We start from the raw sequence: 18627 nt of genomic DNA on the forward strand, positions 1-18627 counted from the left end.
CCAGGATGGTCTCGATCTCCTGACCTCGTGATCCGCCCGTCTCGGCCTCCCAAAGTGCTGGGATTACAGGCTTGAGCCACCGCACCCGGCCATGATCATGTTAAAACTAAAATTTCTAGGCAGAATGAATGAAAATTTGACTGGGCATGACAAGAACTGTATACTCTCCCTCTTCCTTTTTCTTCTCTTTTTGTTAAATGTGAATCAGTACTTTAGTAACCTGGGATGCGTTTCGGTATTATGCAGATGTGTAGTTTCAGTTAGCCTAGAGAAGTGTTTCTTGAATGTTACTGTCAGAGTATAGAACTCTCAGCTTAGAAATAAAAACTCTGAACTTTTATTGAGTATTAAACAAAGGTAATTATTTTTAAAGCAAATCATATTATCTCTCTCTCTCCTTCTTCCTTTTTCTCCTACTCTCCTTCCCCCTGCATCTTTCTGCAGTTTTATTCCCCCGACTTTCCCCCAACACTCTGCACCCACTCCCACTTATGAAGGCACTAGGGAGGCTAGCAAGTCCATGGACGGAGAAGACAAACTACCAGGGAATAAACTGCTAGTCTCCCCTTCTTGCCAGTTCCTCTGATCTTTACAGTAATCATTTTGGAGCTTCCCAATACCTCCTCTTCCCCACTCCCACTGACCCGGGCAGCCCATCCATTCTGGCTTCAGAAAGGGAAAATCCTCCCACCACTATTATGACCTGCTCACAGTGCCAAAAACCCAGATAATGATTAGCCTCTCTCTGGTCTTCCTCTTAAGTTGACTAGGAGAGAGGCAGCGGGGAAGGGCGGAAGGGACATAACGTGCCACCACCCGTCAGTAAGTCCTGTGGGGACCTATCTGGCCTCACTTTGTTTTTTTTTAACCTTTTCTTGAATTTTCATGACAATTATAGAACATCAGAGCAGTAAAGAATCTTAGATGATTGATGATGATGATTTCATGAACCAGCAAAATATATATAATATATATTCATATACATATATATCTTCTTTTTTAAGTTTTATTTTACTTTTAATGGACAAATAATAGTTGCATGTATTATGGGGTACAACGTGATGCAGCGATACATGTATACACATTGTGGAATGATCAAATCAGGCTAATTAGCATATCCATGATCTCAAATATTTATCATTTCTTTGTGATGGGGACATTTAAACTCCTCTTTTTTAGCTATTTTGAAATATACAATACATTATTATCAACTATAGTCACCGTGCTGTGCGGTAGAACATCAGATTTTTTTTTGGCCTCAACTTTCTATAGCAGCTTTTGTGAATCTTGACCACACATCACAATTCCCTTTGGAGTGTTTATAAATCCTGATGTCCAGGGTGAACCCCAGATCAATTAAATCAGGGTTGTACACAAACTATGGTATTTCTTTTAAATAATCTTTCCTTTTGGGACTGATTTAACCTACTTTTATCCTCTCAGGCACCTGTTTCCACCAATGAGGAAGAAGAAAAATCAGATCTCATCATTTTTGGTAGCTTAACCATTGGCAAGCAATGTAGCCTTTCTCATACCTACTGTTTAGGTTTTGAGGAACATTTGAAGAGATAATACCAGCAAAACACTTGCAACTTTTCCTGGCACATGGCAAGGGCTTGATACATGTAAGCTACATATGTGCTATGTCGAGCTAATAGCAAAGTTCATGCATAGTGAATATTTTATCTCATTGTCATCTTTCAGAACTCTCTCTTAAAATATATGATTCCAAAATAAGGATTTTTTAATATCGCCTACTTAATAGATATACCTAGAGCACATTAACTTCTATAAGCATGTCTGGCTTTAAAATTCCTGGAAACGGCTTAAAAATCAATTTAAAAATTAAGTGATTAAGCATATTTTCATAAAGATATTACTAGTTTTCATATATAGGAAGGAACATTTATTCTCAAGTATACACACTCGAACACATTAAAATCTTTTACTCCCTTTAGAAATACCTATGTTTCTGGAATTCTTATATTTGAAACATTTTAAAAACCTTACTGATGGCACTAAGGGAAAAGAATTATATTATCTGAAAGGTGTTTTGTGTAAATAATACATTTTTGTTCAAATCTTAAAGAACACATATATAATAATAGATAAGAATTATTAAATCCATGTTGGCCTTATTAAATGAAGGATTATACTATGTCACCTCAATTTTAATGAACAATTATTTGAAATTTTGAACTAAATTCAGAAAAATGCATACTACAGTGGTATGTAAGATTTGAAGAAAAAATAAATTTCTAACTATATTAAAACATATAACGGATAAACAGTCTGAACTTTTTTTCTTAATTATTTTCAAAATGTGAGTAATTTTTCAATACAGATAAGATTTTTTTGTAAAACAAAAATTTCTCCCCACTCCTTTATATGAGGATTTTTCAAAGTGATTTGCCAAAAGTATGTCCTGAGACAGAGCCAGATAAGTATATGTCCCAAAAGAGAGAGTTCTGTAAAGAAGAAGTGCTGACATTCTTTTTGTAAAGCCATCTGCACACACAGTGTGGTTTTCTGTTTGGATAAATTTGTTTCTGTTTATAATCTCTTGAAAATATACTTTGCAGAGTATTATGCTATAACTCAGTGTTAGAAATGTTTGCCTCCCATCACATATATTTAGAATATAAATTAAAAGATATATAAACATTTTAAAAACAAGCTTATGTTACTGATTATTTGGGCCTTATAAAAACTCAGTTTATTTTTTAAAACAAAACAGATTTTCGTGGCATTGAGCTTAAATGTCAATGACAGGTTTTGATAATGAATATTCTTGTTATTTATCTTTAAAATTGGGGGTTAGTGTATAGTTCAACCAGCTAACCAAATACTAAACATGTTTGGACGTATTTCACAAGTAACTAAATATGTCAGTCACTATAAAGGTGTTTATTGGGAATTATAAAGTTATTCAATTTTTATTGTTCTTCATAACATTAGATGAGTTTTTTCACATTATTTCAGCCTGTTAGATTTTTACTCTATATAGAATTATGAAAAACCTAAATATGTAGATATTTCACAGCAAGCCAAAATGTGTTATTGTCTACAGAACTGCTTTGTAGCATTCCCATTTTAAGGAGCATGGTTCAAGCACTCGCCGAAATTTTCTTTTCTTTGAAAATTTAAGTTTTCCTTCAACTCCCAAATTAATTCTGTGCATGTTATTCAAAACTGTGAACATTTGATTTGACAGCAACCATCTCTCTAGCCTTTCTGTCTCTTTCCTTGCATCCAGTCCTAACAAGCTATCACCAGTCCTTACGAGAAGAGAAAGTGTATGCCCAAGCAACATTCACTTTGCCTTGAACTCAGTGAGATACCATGACTAGATCTGAATTGACTTAATGTTTAAAATAAAATACAGTTATCACAGTGAGGCAATAGCTGTATAACAGAGAAAGTGATAAGCACTTTGTTCCAAGGAATTTCTCCCACAAATAATGCTAGTATAAGAAATCAAATATAATCATTTGAACTAAAAAAAGGAAAAGATCAACAAAAATATGCCTTGCCATGGTAATTTAGAACTTAACATCTTCTATAGATAGCTCTTTAGTCTTTTTAACATACGGACAAAAGGTAGGCTGTAGACTACAGTTTGTCTCTTGCTCTCTCTCTCTCTCTCCCTGTCTCTCTCTCTCCCTCTCTCTTACACACACAAACACACAAGAATTAAGGCAAACTTCCAGATACTTTCATAATGATATTTTAAAATTTATAACTCTAACTATAGTATCACAAACTACAAAAGCAAAGCAATCATCTAGATGCTTTAATAATGACCTTTTGAAAATCACAAATGTATTGCTGGATATTTTAGGAAGGATGATTTGGGGGGAGTGTAGGACTGGATTCTGACATAGCCTAACAACCTTACTGAATCCTGGCAATAGCGATGCCATTAGCAGAGAATCTCCTCCACAGCACCCTTTCCTAGCAATCTGCTTCAGCTCTTCAGTGAGTCACCACAAGGAGGTTCCACATTGAAATCGGCACATGGAGAACTCAGAAGAAAGCCACTCCTCACTCTACTCTTCAGGCCTGACTGCCAAAGAGCCACCAGAGAACAATAGCACTCAGACACTCTGTCCCCATATTTCAATTAGCAGGCAAGTGATTCTAAAACTGTACACTAGAAGGATCGTAGAATACTTGGGCAAGACAGAGCTTTGTAGACTGCACAGTCCAATTTCTTCCTTACTTCTTTACTACCTAAGTTAAAACTGTCTCTCTCTCCCTACATACACACACACACACACACACACAGAGAGAACAGATGAGACAGGAAGGGTGAGAGATTTTCCTAAGGCCAGGCGGCAAGTTAGGTCAGAGCTGGAATTAGAACCCAAATCTCATACCTAGAGCCAGCCAACTGCTATTCTAGACTCAGGACGAATCTGCTTCAGTGTCACGAATTCTACATATGCTAAATTGGGCATTCATATTTTATCTGAGGTTGCCTGCTATTGACTCCTAAAGGAACCCAACAAAACCACCTTTCTGAGCCTTTAATCACTCTGCCAGTTCCAAGCTGAAAACTCAAGGCAAGTTACTTAACATCCCTGGGCTCTTTCCTCATCTAAAATTCATGGGTTGAACTGCAGACCTCGGAGGAACTTTCCAGTCATAAAAAACTCTGCTTTTCATCTACTGTCTTATGCTTCATTCTTAATGTTCGCAATTTTCACTAGGTGGCAGGATTCCACCATCACATTACGAAAGGATTTTCAGATGGATGCCTGGAAGCAAAAAGAAGTTTCAAAGAAACTTCTTTCTTCACAAGGGACACTTAAAAAAAAAAAAAAAAAGTACAGTCAGGGTTTAATACAAAAATAAAAATGTAACCTATTCCAACTAGTTTGTAAGGACAAAGGGTAGACATCAGAGAAAATGAAAAATCTACTGGTCAAATTGCAACAGTACATGTACATATATACTATATTTCATACATATGTACATTCACCCTGTATATGGGATATGCTCAAAATTGTTTTAAGAGGCACAATCAAACCTTTTAGCTACCACTGGTCTAATGGAGGAAACAGACTTGTGAACAAAAGCTTCAGCGTCAGGCTGCATGTGGGAGCTCAAGGTGAAAGCAGTGTGTGATCACAGGAACACGGAAGAGCAAGTGCTCCCCTCCGACTAGACAATTGAGTCAAACCTCTCAGAGAACTGACTTTAACAGAGATGTCCAGGGTAAGTAAAATCTCTCCAAGCATTTTAGGGAAGGCGCCAGGAGATGGGGTGGACAAGCATTCCAGCCAAGGACACAGCAGGGATGAAGCAACCAGGGAGGAACAGTGTTTGAGAGAATCATGGTATTTTCAAATGCTAAATGCACTTCTAGGAGGGTGACAGGTGATGGGGCTGGACAGTTTGTCAGCATCCAGATCACAGAGAGCTTCGTGTGCCATAGCGGGGCCGTCGGTCTGTGAACAAGCCCCACTGCAGGGTGGCAGCTAAGAGCCTGGGCTTTGTCATCAGACTGGCTTCTGTCCTCGTTTTGCCATTTGCTAACTATATGATATTCAATTTTTTACTTAACTTATCTAAGCCTCAGTTTCCTCGACTGTTAAAAAAACAAAAAGGATTGTAGGAATATTAGGAACAAAATAATTCCTAAAGTGCTTAACCCATGTCTGCACATAAGATAAACCAATGTTATGGTTATCTTGATGACAGAGATGGGGAGCCTTTGAAGTATTTTAAGAAGTGATATAACAGGTGATTTAGAAAAATCTCTCTGGCAGCTCTGTGTAGCAGGAACTCAAGGAATGTGAAACCAGAAACAAGGAGACCAGTTACAGGGCCAATGTAATTATCTAAGAGACAAAAATAAGGACCTGAGATGAGGTGGTGGGAGCAGGAATACAGAGCAGGAAATGGAGTGGGGGTTACTGAGGAGGTAGAAAATCAGTATCTAGACTGCCAGCAAAACACACTGGATTTATATTCTCTTAATAATTTCACCTTTGATATGTCTTGAACTGCATAACAAAATTCTCAAAAATGGTCAGCTGCTTGAAAGTTTTTGCTTCAAAAACAAGGTATCATGCCATAGTTTTCAAGAAGACATGGAAAATCTTGCTAAGAAAATAAAAGAAAATTATCCTTCAGAAGGCAGAATTATGAATGTTTCTAGCCTATTTCTGTTTTATTTCCTAAATTATTCATTTTGGAAATAAAAGCTTCAAATAAAATGATTTAACATTAAGTAATTGAGATTATACTTAATGTCAGAACAAGAAAAGCGGGTTTGGTTTAAGGGGTCACAAAAATCTCTCCAGCATGCTCTTGTTGAGATGCCGTCTTCCTGTCTTAACTGGCTGTTCAAACTACACTAGATCCAAAAGTGACATGTGTAGGAGCTTAGAACACAAGCCCTGGATCCAGGCTCTTTAGATGTGAACCCCAGCTCTGGTCTTAACTACCCATGTGACCTGGAGAAGCCACTTAACCTCTTTGTGCCCCTGTAATGGGGATCTTAACTAAGGGTAACCTCAGAATTCTGTCATTATATTTAAACGGTTATTCAAGAAGCGCCTGGCACCTAGTAAACGTCATATATGAGTTTCTTAAATAAAAATTTCTCCAGAAGATACTGTTAAAGACAAGAAGATATTTGGGGTTAAATGGCAGTCATTGGTCATGATTACAGATTTCCTAGGATAAAAATAACATATCCTGAAAAGGTGAAATTGAAGAAGGTAAATTTTGTTAAACCGGATGAAGGAAGAAGGGTGAAGGAAGGGGGAGTATCTATAGGTCGAATCAGATAAAATATTGGTATAGTTTGCTCTGCGTCCCCACTGAAATCTTATCTCAAATTATAATCCCCACATGTTGAGGGAGGGAACTGGTGGGAGGTGATTGGATCATGGGGATGGTTTCCCCCATGCTGTTCTCATGATAGTGAGTGAGCTCTCATGAGATCTGATGGTTTGAAAGTGTTTCACAGTCCCCCACTCACTCTCTATCTCTCTCCTGATGTCATGTAAGATGTGCCTTGCTTCCCCTTCACTTTCTGCCATGACTGTAAGTTTCCTGAGTTCTCCCCAGCCATGTGAAACGTGAGTCAATTAAACCTCTTTCCTTTATAAATTACCCAGTCTCAAATAGTTCTTTGTAGCAGTGTGAAAATGAACTAATACAGACATAAATCCGTAATTCTGTTCCGGAAAGCTCATCCTTCATTTTTTTTAATCAATCCAGTACCCACACTGCTTCGAAATACAAGAGGAGAAGCTAGTTATTGGTGAGTAGGATTATAAAAATCCAAAGACCAATGGTTAGGAAATAGTTATTTGTTACATAATCTAGAGACACAAATTTTCATTCACAATGTTCCAAATGGTAAATCCACCACATTTCGCTGTTCATTTATCTGAAACACACCAGATTTATATGCTAGTTAAAGGAAACGACATGCAATAATCTGCCACATGCAAACAATTTCACAAAGACTTGAAGATACAGTTTGTTGAGACTCTGGTCATCCCTGCTTTTGAAAAACAGAAAAGAATGATAGACAATTCAGAAACATTAAGTGCCTAAAGTAATCCAAAATCATAAACATGTTCTCACTGAGGCTGTCAAAAATATCCCTCAAAAGAGCAGATGTTATTTTCTTTCTTAGACGAGTCTTTTAACTTCATGAAGGTGTTTACTCTTCAGAATAGTTTAATGAACCTATTTCAGAAATTCTCCATTTCCTTTTATAAGAACCTCACTGCATTCAGTTTCATCATGAATTTGTTAGAAAAGACATAATAAACTTGGAGTCTATATATTATTCAGATTTATTCATAAGCAGACTGGTTCCATTTTCAGTCTTTCTCCCATTGCACATTACCTATAATCCTCTTCCTCGGGCCCATTAAACAAAGAATAGTTTCTTATCAATGTTTTTAAGGAATAAGGTTAAATTTGGTGAGATTCTATTTCATAGAAACCCTGTACTGAAGTCAATGCACTTTTCACCAGTACTAAGTGACAGCCTGTTCTTTATCCAGGTAGAGGCAGTGGAGTAGCATGATGCCCCTAATAGACAGAAAGAATTATATTTAACTTTGAGCTTCTTTATGTAATGTTTTTGCAATTAATTTATTTTTCAGGATCAGTTTTTTTAATCTATAAACTGAGAATTACAAAACTTTATCAACCGAATTAATGTTAAAAGAGATAACATATATTAAGACACTTCAGAAATTATAAGATATACACATGTGAAATATTTTTAGCCAAATATATAAATTAGTTTATATTCTTAAACACTAATTAACTGACAGAAGTTATTTTGGGAGCTACATTAAGATGATTGCTATGAAAAATATGCAAAATATCCAGTTAGGCATAATGTGTATGTCATAATGACACTGCATAGTGACTTCCCCATTTGGCAAGGCAAGGATCTTTGCATTTCCTGTGGGTGAGTGACTATCATAAAAGGTAGCTAGATTTCAACCATCTTGCCAAGGCCCTACCCAGAAAGGCCAAACTCAACCAGAGTCTAGCAGGAGCAAGCTGGTATCTTGATGAACCAGTGGGATTGTAGGAGGTACAGAAGAGATTGTCAGAAGCCTGATTTCCTGTGTTAGGGGATTGTACACTAATGAGGCCCTCTAGCTCTCCCAGAAGAAACCGTACACATGCTCCAGAATTTGGACACCAGCCTCAGAGAGGACATTAATGGCCATTCACATTAACCAGAAAAGCACAACACCCAAAGAAGAGAGAAACGCCACCTCATTCAGTTATGAATAAATATATCTATCTGCCCCTTTCCTCTTCAAATCTTTCCTCTTTCCTTCAACCATGGAGGGACTAGAGGGATATGGGTAAACAGCAGACACCATCCTTTCCATGCCACACCCTGGAGCCACAAGCCTGGCCACAGTGACTAGGGAGAGAGTTTAGAGTCATATAGTTGACTGAAGCTTTAATTAAAGTTAAGTGTTTTAATAACTAAAAGCCACCAGGAATGATGAGATCTGCCCAAAATATTACTAACAAAGGGATTCGTCTTTATCATGTCGAAAGCCGTTACTGGAAGAAATATATGTTTATAATGGAATGAGTTGACGCTCCTTAAAAAAAATCAGTTACATCACATAGGTTCATATCAATCACATGTTCTTTATGTATGTTAGTCCTGAAAACTTATCACCAACTCATGTGACTTCCATTGATGATCATGTTTTTTTTTTTTTTTTTTTTTTGAGACGGAGTCTCACTCTATCACCCAGGCTGGAGTGCTGTGGCCGGATCTCAGCTCACTGCAAGCTCCGCCTCCCGGGTTCATGCCATTCTCCTGCCTCAGCCTCCCGAGTAGCTGGGACTACAGGCGCCGCCACCTCACCCGGCTAGTTTTTTGTAGTTTTTAGTAGAGACGGGGTTTCACCGTGTTAGCCAGGATGGTCTCGATCTCCTGACCTCGTGATCCGCCCGTCTCGGCCTCCCAAAGTGCTGGGATTACAGGCTTGAGCCACCGCACCCGGCCATGATCATGTTAAAACTAAAATTTCTAGGCAGAATGAATGAAAATTTGACTGGGCATGACAAGAACTGTATACTCTCCCTCTTCCTTTTTCTTCTCTTTTTGTTAAATGTGAATCAGTACTTTAGTAACCTGGGATGCGTTTCGGTATTATGCAGATGTGTAGTTTCAGTTAGCCTAGAGAAGTGTTTCTTGAATGTTACTGTCAGAGTATAGAACTCTCAGCTTAGAAATAAAAACTCTGAACTTTTATTGAGTATTAAACAAAGGTAATTATTTTTAAAGCAAATCATATTATCTCTCTCTCTCCTTCTTCCTTTTTCTCCTACTCTCCTTCCCCCTGCATCTTTCTGCAGTTTTATTCCCCCGACTTTCCCCCAACACTCTGCACCCACTCCCACTTATGAAGGCACTAGGGAGGCTAGCAAGTCCATGGACGGAGAAGACAAACTACCAGGGAATAAACTGCTAGTCTCCCCTTCTTGCCAGTTCCTCTGATCTTTACAGTAATCATTTTGGAGCTTCCCAATACCTCCTCTTCCCCACTCCCACTGACCCGGGCAGCCCATCCATTCTGGCTTCAGAAAGGGAAAATCCTCCCACCACTATTATGACCTGCTCACAGTGCCAAAAACCCAGATAATGATTAGCCTCTCTCTGGTCTTCCTCTTAAGTTGACTAGGAGAGAGGCAGCGGGGAAGGGCGGAAGGGACATAACGTGCCACCACCCGTCAGTAAGTCCTGTGGGGACCTATCTGGCCTCACTTTGTTTTTTTTTAACCTTTTCTTGAATTTTCATGACAATTATAGAACATCAGAGCAGTAAAGAATCTTAGATGATTGATGATGATGATTTCATGAACCAGCAAAATATATATAATATATATTCATATACATATATATCTTCTTTTTTAAGTTTTATTTTACTTTTAATGGACAAATAATAGTTGCATGTATTATGGGGTACAACGTGATGCAGCGATACATGTATACACATTGTGGAATGATCAAATCAGGCTAATTAGCATATCCATGATCTCAAATATTTATCATTTCTTTGTGATGGGGACATTTAAACTCCTCTTTTTTAGCTATTTTGAAATATACAATACATTATTATCAACTATAGTCACCGTGCTGTGCGGTAGAACATCAGATTTTTTTTTGGCCTCAACTTTCTATAGCAGCTTTTGTGAATCTTGACCACACATCACAATTCCCTTTGGAGTGTTTATAAATCCTGATGTCCAGGGTGAACCCCAGATCAATTAAATCAGGGTTGTACACAAACTATGGTATTTCTTTTAAATAATCTTTCCTTTTGGGACTGATTTAACCTACTTTTATCCTCTCAGGCACCTGTTTCCACCAATGAGGAAGAAGAAAAATCAGATCTCATCATTTTTGGTAGCTTAACCATTGGCAAGCAATGTAGCCTTTCTCATACCTACTGTTTAGGTTTTGAGGAACATTTGAAGAGATAATACCAGCAAAACACTTGCAACTTTTCCTGGCACATGGCAAGGGCTTGATACATGTAAGCTACATATGTGCTATGTCGAGCTAATAGCAAAGTTCATGCATAGTGAATATTTTATCTCATTGTCATCTTTCAGAACTCTCTCTTAAAATATATGATTCCAAAATAAGGATTTTTTAATATCGCCTACTTAATAGATATACCTAGAGCACATTAACTTCTATAAGCATGTCTGGCTTTAAAATTCCTGGAAACGGCTTAAAAATCAATTTAAAAATTAAGTGATTAAGCATATTTTCATAAAGATATTACTAGTTTTCATATATAGGAAGGAACGTTTATTCTCAAGTATACACACTCGAACACATTAAAATCTTTTACTCCCTTTAGAAATACCTATGTTTCTGGAATTCTTATATTTGAAACATTTTAAAAACCTTACTGATGGCACTAAGGGAAAAGAATTATATTATCTGAAAGGTGTTTTGTGTAAATAATACATTTTTGTTCAAATCTTAAAGAACACATATATAATAATAGATAAGAATTATTAAATCCATGTTGGCCTTATTAAATGAAGGATTATACTATGTCACCTCAATTTTAATGAACAATTATTTGAAATTTTGAACTAAATTCAGAAAAATGCATACTACAGTGGTATGTAAGATTTGAAGAAAAAATAAATTTCTAACTATATTAAAACATATAACGGATAAACAGTCTGAACTTTTTTTCTTAATTATTTTCAAAATGTGAGTAATTTTTCAATACAGATAAGATTTTTTTGTAAAACAAAAATTTCTCCCCACTCCTTTATATGAGGATTTTTCAAAGTGATTTGCCAAAAGTATGTCCTGAGACAGAGCCAGATAAGTATATGTCCCAAAAGAGAGAGTTCTGTAAAGAAGAAGTGCTGACATTCTTTTTGTAAAGCCATCTGCACACACAGTGTGGTTTTCTGTTTGGATAAATTTGTTTCTGTTTATAATCTCTTGAAAATATACTTTGCAGAGTATTATGCTATAACTCAGTGTTAGAAATGTTTGCCTCCCATCACATATATTTAGAATATAAATTAAAAGATATATAAACATTTTAAAAACAAGCTTATGTTACTGATTATTTGGGCCTTATAAAAACTCAGTTTATTTTTTAAAACAAAACAGATTTTCGTGGCATTGAGCTTAAATGTCAATGACAGGTTTTGATAATGAATATTCTTGTTATTTATCTTTAAAATTGGGGGTTAGTGTATAGTTCAACCAGCTAACCAAATACTAAACATGTTTGGACGTATTTCACAAGTAACTAAATATGTCAGTCACTATAAAGGTGTTTATTGGGAATTATAAAGTTATTCAATTTTTATTGTTCTTCATAACATTAGATGAGTTTTTTCACATTATTTCAGCCTGTTAGATTTTTACTCTATATAGAATTATGAAAAACCTAAATATGTAGATATTTCACAGCAAGCCAAAATGTGTTATTGTCTACAGAACTGCTTTGTAGCATTCCCATTTTAAGGAGCATGGTTCAAGCACTCGCTGAAATTTTCTTTTCTTTGAAAATTTAAGTTTTCCTTCAACTCCCAAATTAATTCTGTGCATGTTATTCAAAACTGTGAACATTTGATTTGACAGCAACCATCTCTCTAGCCTTTCTGTCTCTTTCCTTGCATCCAGTCCTAACAAGCTATCACCAGTCCTTACGAGAAGAGAAAGTGTATGCCCAAGCAACATTCACTTTGCCTTGAACTCAGTGAGATACCATGACTAGATCTGAATTGACTTAATGTTTAAAATAAAATACAGTTATCATAGTGAGGCAATAGCTGTATAACAGAGAAAGTGATAAGCACTTTGTTCCAAGGAATTTCTCCCACAAATAATGCTAGTATAAGAAATCAAATATAATCATTTGAACTAAAAAAAGGAAAAGATCAACAAAAATATGCCTTGCCATGGTAATTTAGAACTTAACATCTTCTATAGATAGCTCTTTAGTCTTTTTAACATACGGACAAAAGGTAGGCTGTAGACTACAGTTTGTCTCTTGCTCTCTCTCTCTCTCTCCCTGTCTCTCTCTCTCCCTCTCTCTTACACACACAAACACACAAGAATTAAGGCAAACTTCCAGATACTTTCATAATGATATTTTAAAATTTATAACTCTAACTATAGTATCACAAACTACAAAAGCAAAGCAATCATCTAGATGCTTTAATAATGACCTTTTGAAAATCACAAATGTATTGCTGGATATTTTAGGAAGGATGATTTGGGGGGAGTGTAGGACTGGATTCTGACATAGCCTAACAACCTTACTGAATCCTGGCAATAGCGATGCCATTAGCAGAGAATCTCCTCCACAGCACCCTTTCCTAGCAATCTGCTTCAGCTCTTCAGTGAGTCACCACAAGGAGGTTCCACATTGAAATCGGCACATGGAGAACTCAGAAGAAAGCCACTCCTCACTCTACTCTTCAGGCCTGACTGCCAAAGAGCCACCAGAGAACAATAGCACTCAGACACTCTGTCCCCATATTTCAATTAGCAGGCAAGTGATTCTAAAACTGTACACTAGAAGGATCGTAGAATACTTGGGCAAGACAGAGCTTTGTAGACTGCACAGTCCAATTTCTTCCTTACTTCTTTACTACCTAAGTTAAAACTGTCTCTCTCTCCCTACATACACACACACACACACACACACAGAGAGAACAGATGAGACAGGAAGGGTGAGAGATTTTCCTAAGGCCAGGCGGCAAGTTAGGTCAGAGCTGGAATTAGAACCCAAATCTCATACCTAGAGCCAGCCAACTGCTATTCTAGACTCAGGACGAATCTGCTTCAGTGTCACGAATTCTACATATGCTAAATTGGGCATTCATATTTTATCTGAGGTTGCCTGCTATTGACTCCTAAAGGAACCCAACAAAACCACCTTTCTGAGCCTTTAATCACTCTGCCAGTTCCAAGCTGAAAACTCAAGGCAAGTTACTTAACATCCCTGGGCTCTTTCCTCATCTAAAATTCATGGGTTGAACTGCAGACCTCGGAGGAACTTTCCAGTCATAAAAAACTCTGCTTTTCATCTACTGTCTTATGCTTCATTCTTAATGTTCGCAATTTTCACTAGGTGGCAGGATTCCACCATCACATTACGAAAGGATTTTCAGATGGATGCCTGGAAGCAAAAAGAAGTTTCAAAGAAACTTCTTTCTTCACAAGGGACACTTAAAAAAAAAAAAAAAAAGTAAAAGCCAGAGGGAAGCAATAACTACAAAGGCAATGGCCCATGTATTTCATAAAGATCTGTACCCATTTTTAACATAAGCATAAAGTAGGAAATTAATCCCATGCTCTTGCATGTTCTTCAATACAATACTATAATTTGCAATTTGATGATGAAGTTAGGTAAAAGTTTGCTTAGTTTTGTGCATTTTAAGTTTTATTTTAGCTGAATGCCAATTAGAGAATACCAGATCCCCTCTGGCTAACTGGTAATGCAGGGAATCTAATGGCAATAAAAGCATAAAGCACTTTTATTAATGTGTTACAAAGTTACCTCTTAGTTAATTATAATATATTTAGATTGTCTTCTAAGTTTATTTTTGAGACCTTGACTAAAAGAGTACATAAGAAGGAATACAGCACTTGGATTTTTGCATTTATTTGTCAAATCCTTAAAAGGGTATTCTTTTAAATAGATTTTATGCTATTTCATCATACTTTTAAAATTATTGCCCAAAATTGGCCTTTTCATGAATGCTGAGTAATAAATATCACTACCAACGCTCTATATGAGTCCCCAAAATAGCCAAGCAAAGTAGTTATGCTGAACTGAGCGTTTCAACTCTGCCAGAGCCAAGTGAAGTGACATGAAACAATAACTCAACTGAACGTTCTAAAATTGCCTGGAAGAAACGCTCCCCAGTGTCTCGCTGGTTGTCAGAAGAACATGGTTAACTAGGCCTTTTCCTCTGCTGATAAATATGGCATTCTTCCCACCTACCCATCATCGATCGCAAGTTAATTACATAGGATGTGGTCCATTACTCTCCAAAGTTTCTTAGAAAACAACTCACATCCTAGAAAAATCAATGTCCGCCGCAAAATCAAACTAATACTTAGACTTCTGCATCAGAACTTGAAAACACCATCAACAGGTTGCTTTCATTCCTTCCTTCCTAGCACAGAGCCGTGACACTTCGTTCAGGTCCTACCTTTGCAACTTGTAAGGGCTGCTTCTGCTCCTTGCCACCTTGCAATCTGAACCCCCAGGGCGCCCCTCCAGTCATGGAAATGCAGATAAAATCCCCCGTGCCCATGTTTTCCTTTTAGTTGGGCAGCATGAAGAGCTTGAAATGAGAGACGAAGCTTGGGTGCGGTAGAGGATGCGCACTCAGCTTCGGGCGCCTGCAGAGGACGCAGGACTGGGTAATGCAGAGCCTCCGCCGCTGCTGCTGCTGCAGCCGCTGCCCCGGCCGCCCGTTGCGAATTTGTGCAGCTAATGGGCTCATTCTCAAGGAGGCAGAGGCGCTCGCAGCATCCAGGACACAGCCCACTCTTGCGTCACTCTCCTTTGCTCGGCCCACCTTCAGGGAAAGGAAAGCAGCCTCACACACAGGAGAATGTCCCCACGTGGGGAGAGGTAAGGGAAAGGAGGACGGGAGAGCCAAAGTTCTCTTGCACTAACAGATTAAATTCAAGCGGTTAAAGGTATAAGTACGACTGAAACACATTTAATAATTCTGTAAATAGTAAAGGACACATGAAAGTCTAATCTCCACGCCATGAATGACGTCATAAAGTATGAGCTTTGGGAATTAAACTACTAGAGAATTAGATTCTCTCAAATAAATGTTTTGAGAATTGTCACATTTATGAATGGAATAGAAAAAAAAAGAGTTAAAGTGAGTTAAATTACTACTTTTCTGTCTGCAGCGTCCTGAATTATTCCTATAAGAGGAAACAAAAGAAAGCATAAACTTTTTTTTTAATAAACTTCCAACTCTGAAAAGTACTTTTCTGAACCATATATTTAGAGAAGGGGGAAGAGAAGAGACAGAGAGGGAGAGAGAAAGAGAGAGAATGAATATGAATTTTTCTCCTGGAGACTACATTCTTATAACTACATCTGTTGCATAGTTTTGGGTATGTTAAGTTTTAACGTGTTTTGTTTTCTTTCTTCCTGCTGATCTTCCTAAACCTAAACCCAACAGTTAGTCAACTGCATAAAATGTACAATGTCACCTACAGGTTTCTTATTTTTATAGTTTTTGTCATCCCATATCATGAATCTGGGTGGTCCAATATAAAAGTGGATTTTGTATATTCCAAATATTTAAATGTTTTAAATCTGAATACAATCTGCCAAAAATGTACAATGGGACATTTTAATTTTCCCACAATACTTTTGTTTTCCATAACATTCATCCACATAAAAACATACTAAATAAGGAAGAGCCTGGGAAAGTTAGTTTGTGTTACTTGTGGTACCAAACAAAAGTGATTTCCAGACACATTGCCTGTTTCAGCACTAAGAAACACTATATATACTAAGTTCTCACTTAAAACATCACAGATACGTTCATGGAAACTGTGACTTTAAAACCAATTTTACCATAGACTGATTGATAAAAACAAGGTTAAGTGCCTACAGTCTATTTCTGGTCACAAAGACATCACCAAACTTCTAAATAAGATTAAAACACTTCTAATATTAAACATGGAAATGTCAGCTACACGTGCATTTAAGAAAGATTAACAAAAACAAGACAATCATTGACCCAATTTTTGGTGAATCAGTGAGTAAGGGCAGCTGTAGTAGTGGTGGATTCAATCAAGGAACAAATGTTTGCAAAGGGAAAATTACAAGGCGTACTTCCTGTCACAGTGCAGTTCAAAACCATAACAAATATAGCAGGCTCACTGAGCAATTCCATACAGAATCATTTATTGTCATTCATTTGTGTGATTATAATATATTTTATGCATTTTTATTTGACAATAATTTGCATCCATACATTCATTCCTCCTGCAACCCACTTATTCCAATTCAGGGTCTCCAGTGGCTTGAGCCTCTCCCTGTAGCTTAGGGCGCAAGGCAGGAACCAGCCCTGGACAGCTCTGACCATCCCATCAGAGAGCGCGCGCGCACACACACACACACACACACACTGTCTCTCTCTCTCTCTCTCTCTCTCTCTCACTCAGACAGGGACCATTTAGACACACCAGTTCATCTCATGAGCACAGCTTTGGGATATAGCAGGAAACCAGAGGACCTGGAGAAAACCCATATAGACATGGGGAGAACTTTCAAACTCCATACAAACAGCGGCCCCAGCTGGAAATACATTTTTTTCTCATCAATGTTGTCATGAAACAATGTTGAATAAAATGTCATTATTCAAGGACATTTTCATTATTATTCAATGAACATTTTACACAGCCCATGCTCCCCCGAAGTCAAAGGCATCAAGTGATTTTATCTGTGACTCATCACTGGAGTAAGGACAATGAAATCAGAAATTGTGGCACTGGAAGAGACCCTTTGAAGGTCATGAGGGCCAGATACTCATCCCCAGTTTGATTCTCTTCAGAAACACGAATTGACTTTCCCAGACTTTCCTTTAAACAATAGTTACAGGGGACATCATAAGATATGACACTAATTACAATATCTAAGACTTGGAACCAACCCAAATGCCCATCAGTGATAGACTGGACAAAGAAAATGTGGCACATATACACCATGGAATACTATTCAGCCATAAAAAAAAAGAGTGTGTTAATGTCCTTTGCAGGGACATGGATGAAGCTGGAAGCCATCATCCTCAGCAGACTAACACAGGAACAGTTAACCAAACACTGCATGTTCTCATTCATAAGTGGGAGTTGAACAATGAGAACACATGGACACAAGGAAGGGAACATAACACACTGGGGCCTGCTGGAGGGTGGGGTCCAAGGGGAGGGAGAGCATTTGGACACATAATGCATGTGGGGCTTAAAACCTAGATGACAGGTTGATAGGTGCAGCAAACCACCATGGTACATGTATACCTATGTAACAAACCTGCACATTCTGCACATGTATGTCAGAACTTAAAGTAAAATTTTTTTTAAATGAGTTCTGAGAACAAAGAAAAAAAAACACTTTAGTATTTGTTCTTTTCCCTTTTTCATGTCCCTTCTGCTCCTCAACCCACTTAAGTCTAGCTTGAAATTAATGACAGTGTCCTCCTTAAATCATTTCTCTCTTAGGCTTCTGGGACCCAGCAAGCTCTAGGCTTTCCTCTTGCCTCTCTAGACACTCTTATCAAAGATTTACTCTGTGCCAGGAACTCGAAATATAATGTTGTATTTATTTTCAAAGCAACCATGCTAGATAGGTATTAGTGTTCCTCTTTTACTGGTAATTAACTATGCTTTAAATCCTGAGGGATAGAGCCAGGGTTTGAACTTTTGTCTGCCCAAATTTGTCTGCCCTAATACCTATTCTTTTTTTTTTTTTTTTTTTTTGAGATGGAGTCTCACTCTGTTGCCCAGGCTGCAGTGTGGTGCCTGCTGCGATCTCGGCTTACTGCAACCTCCTCCTCCTAGGTTCCAGTGAT

At 37.5% G+C, this 18627-nt stretch overlaps 1 protein-coding gene across 3 annotated transcripts in view; it reads right to left on the reverse strand.

The window, feature by feature from the left end:
* The window catches only part of SYNPO2 (synaptopodin 2), a 178012-nt gene extending 162490 nt beyond the window's left edge, over nt 1-15522 (reverse strand). For 2 of the 3 annotated variants that reach the window (XM_011952710.1, XM_011952711.1), the window contains exon 1: nt 15232-15522. In XM_011952710.1, the coding sequence (XP_011808100.1) occupies nt 15232-15336 (105 nt within the window). In that variant the 5' untranslated portion in view covers nt 15337-15522. The remainder of the gene's footprint in view (nt 1-15231) is intronic. The other variant, XM_011952712.1, reaches the window with a different exon arrangement.
* Nucleotides 15523-18627: the final 3105 nt, after the last annotated feature.

The sequence above is a fragment of the Colobus angolensis genome, unplaced genomic scaffold, assembly GCF_000951035.1.
Source record: "Colobus angolensis palliatus isolate OR3802 unplaced genomic scaffold, Cang.pa_1.0 Scaffold345, whole genome shotgun sequence".
NCBI lineage: Eukaryota > Metazoa > Chordata > Mammalia > Primates > Cercopithecidae > Colobus > Colobus angolensis.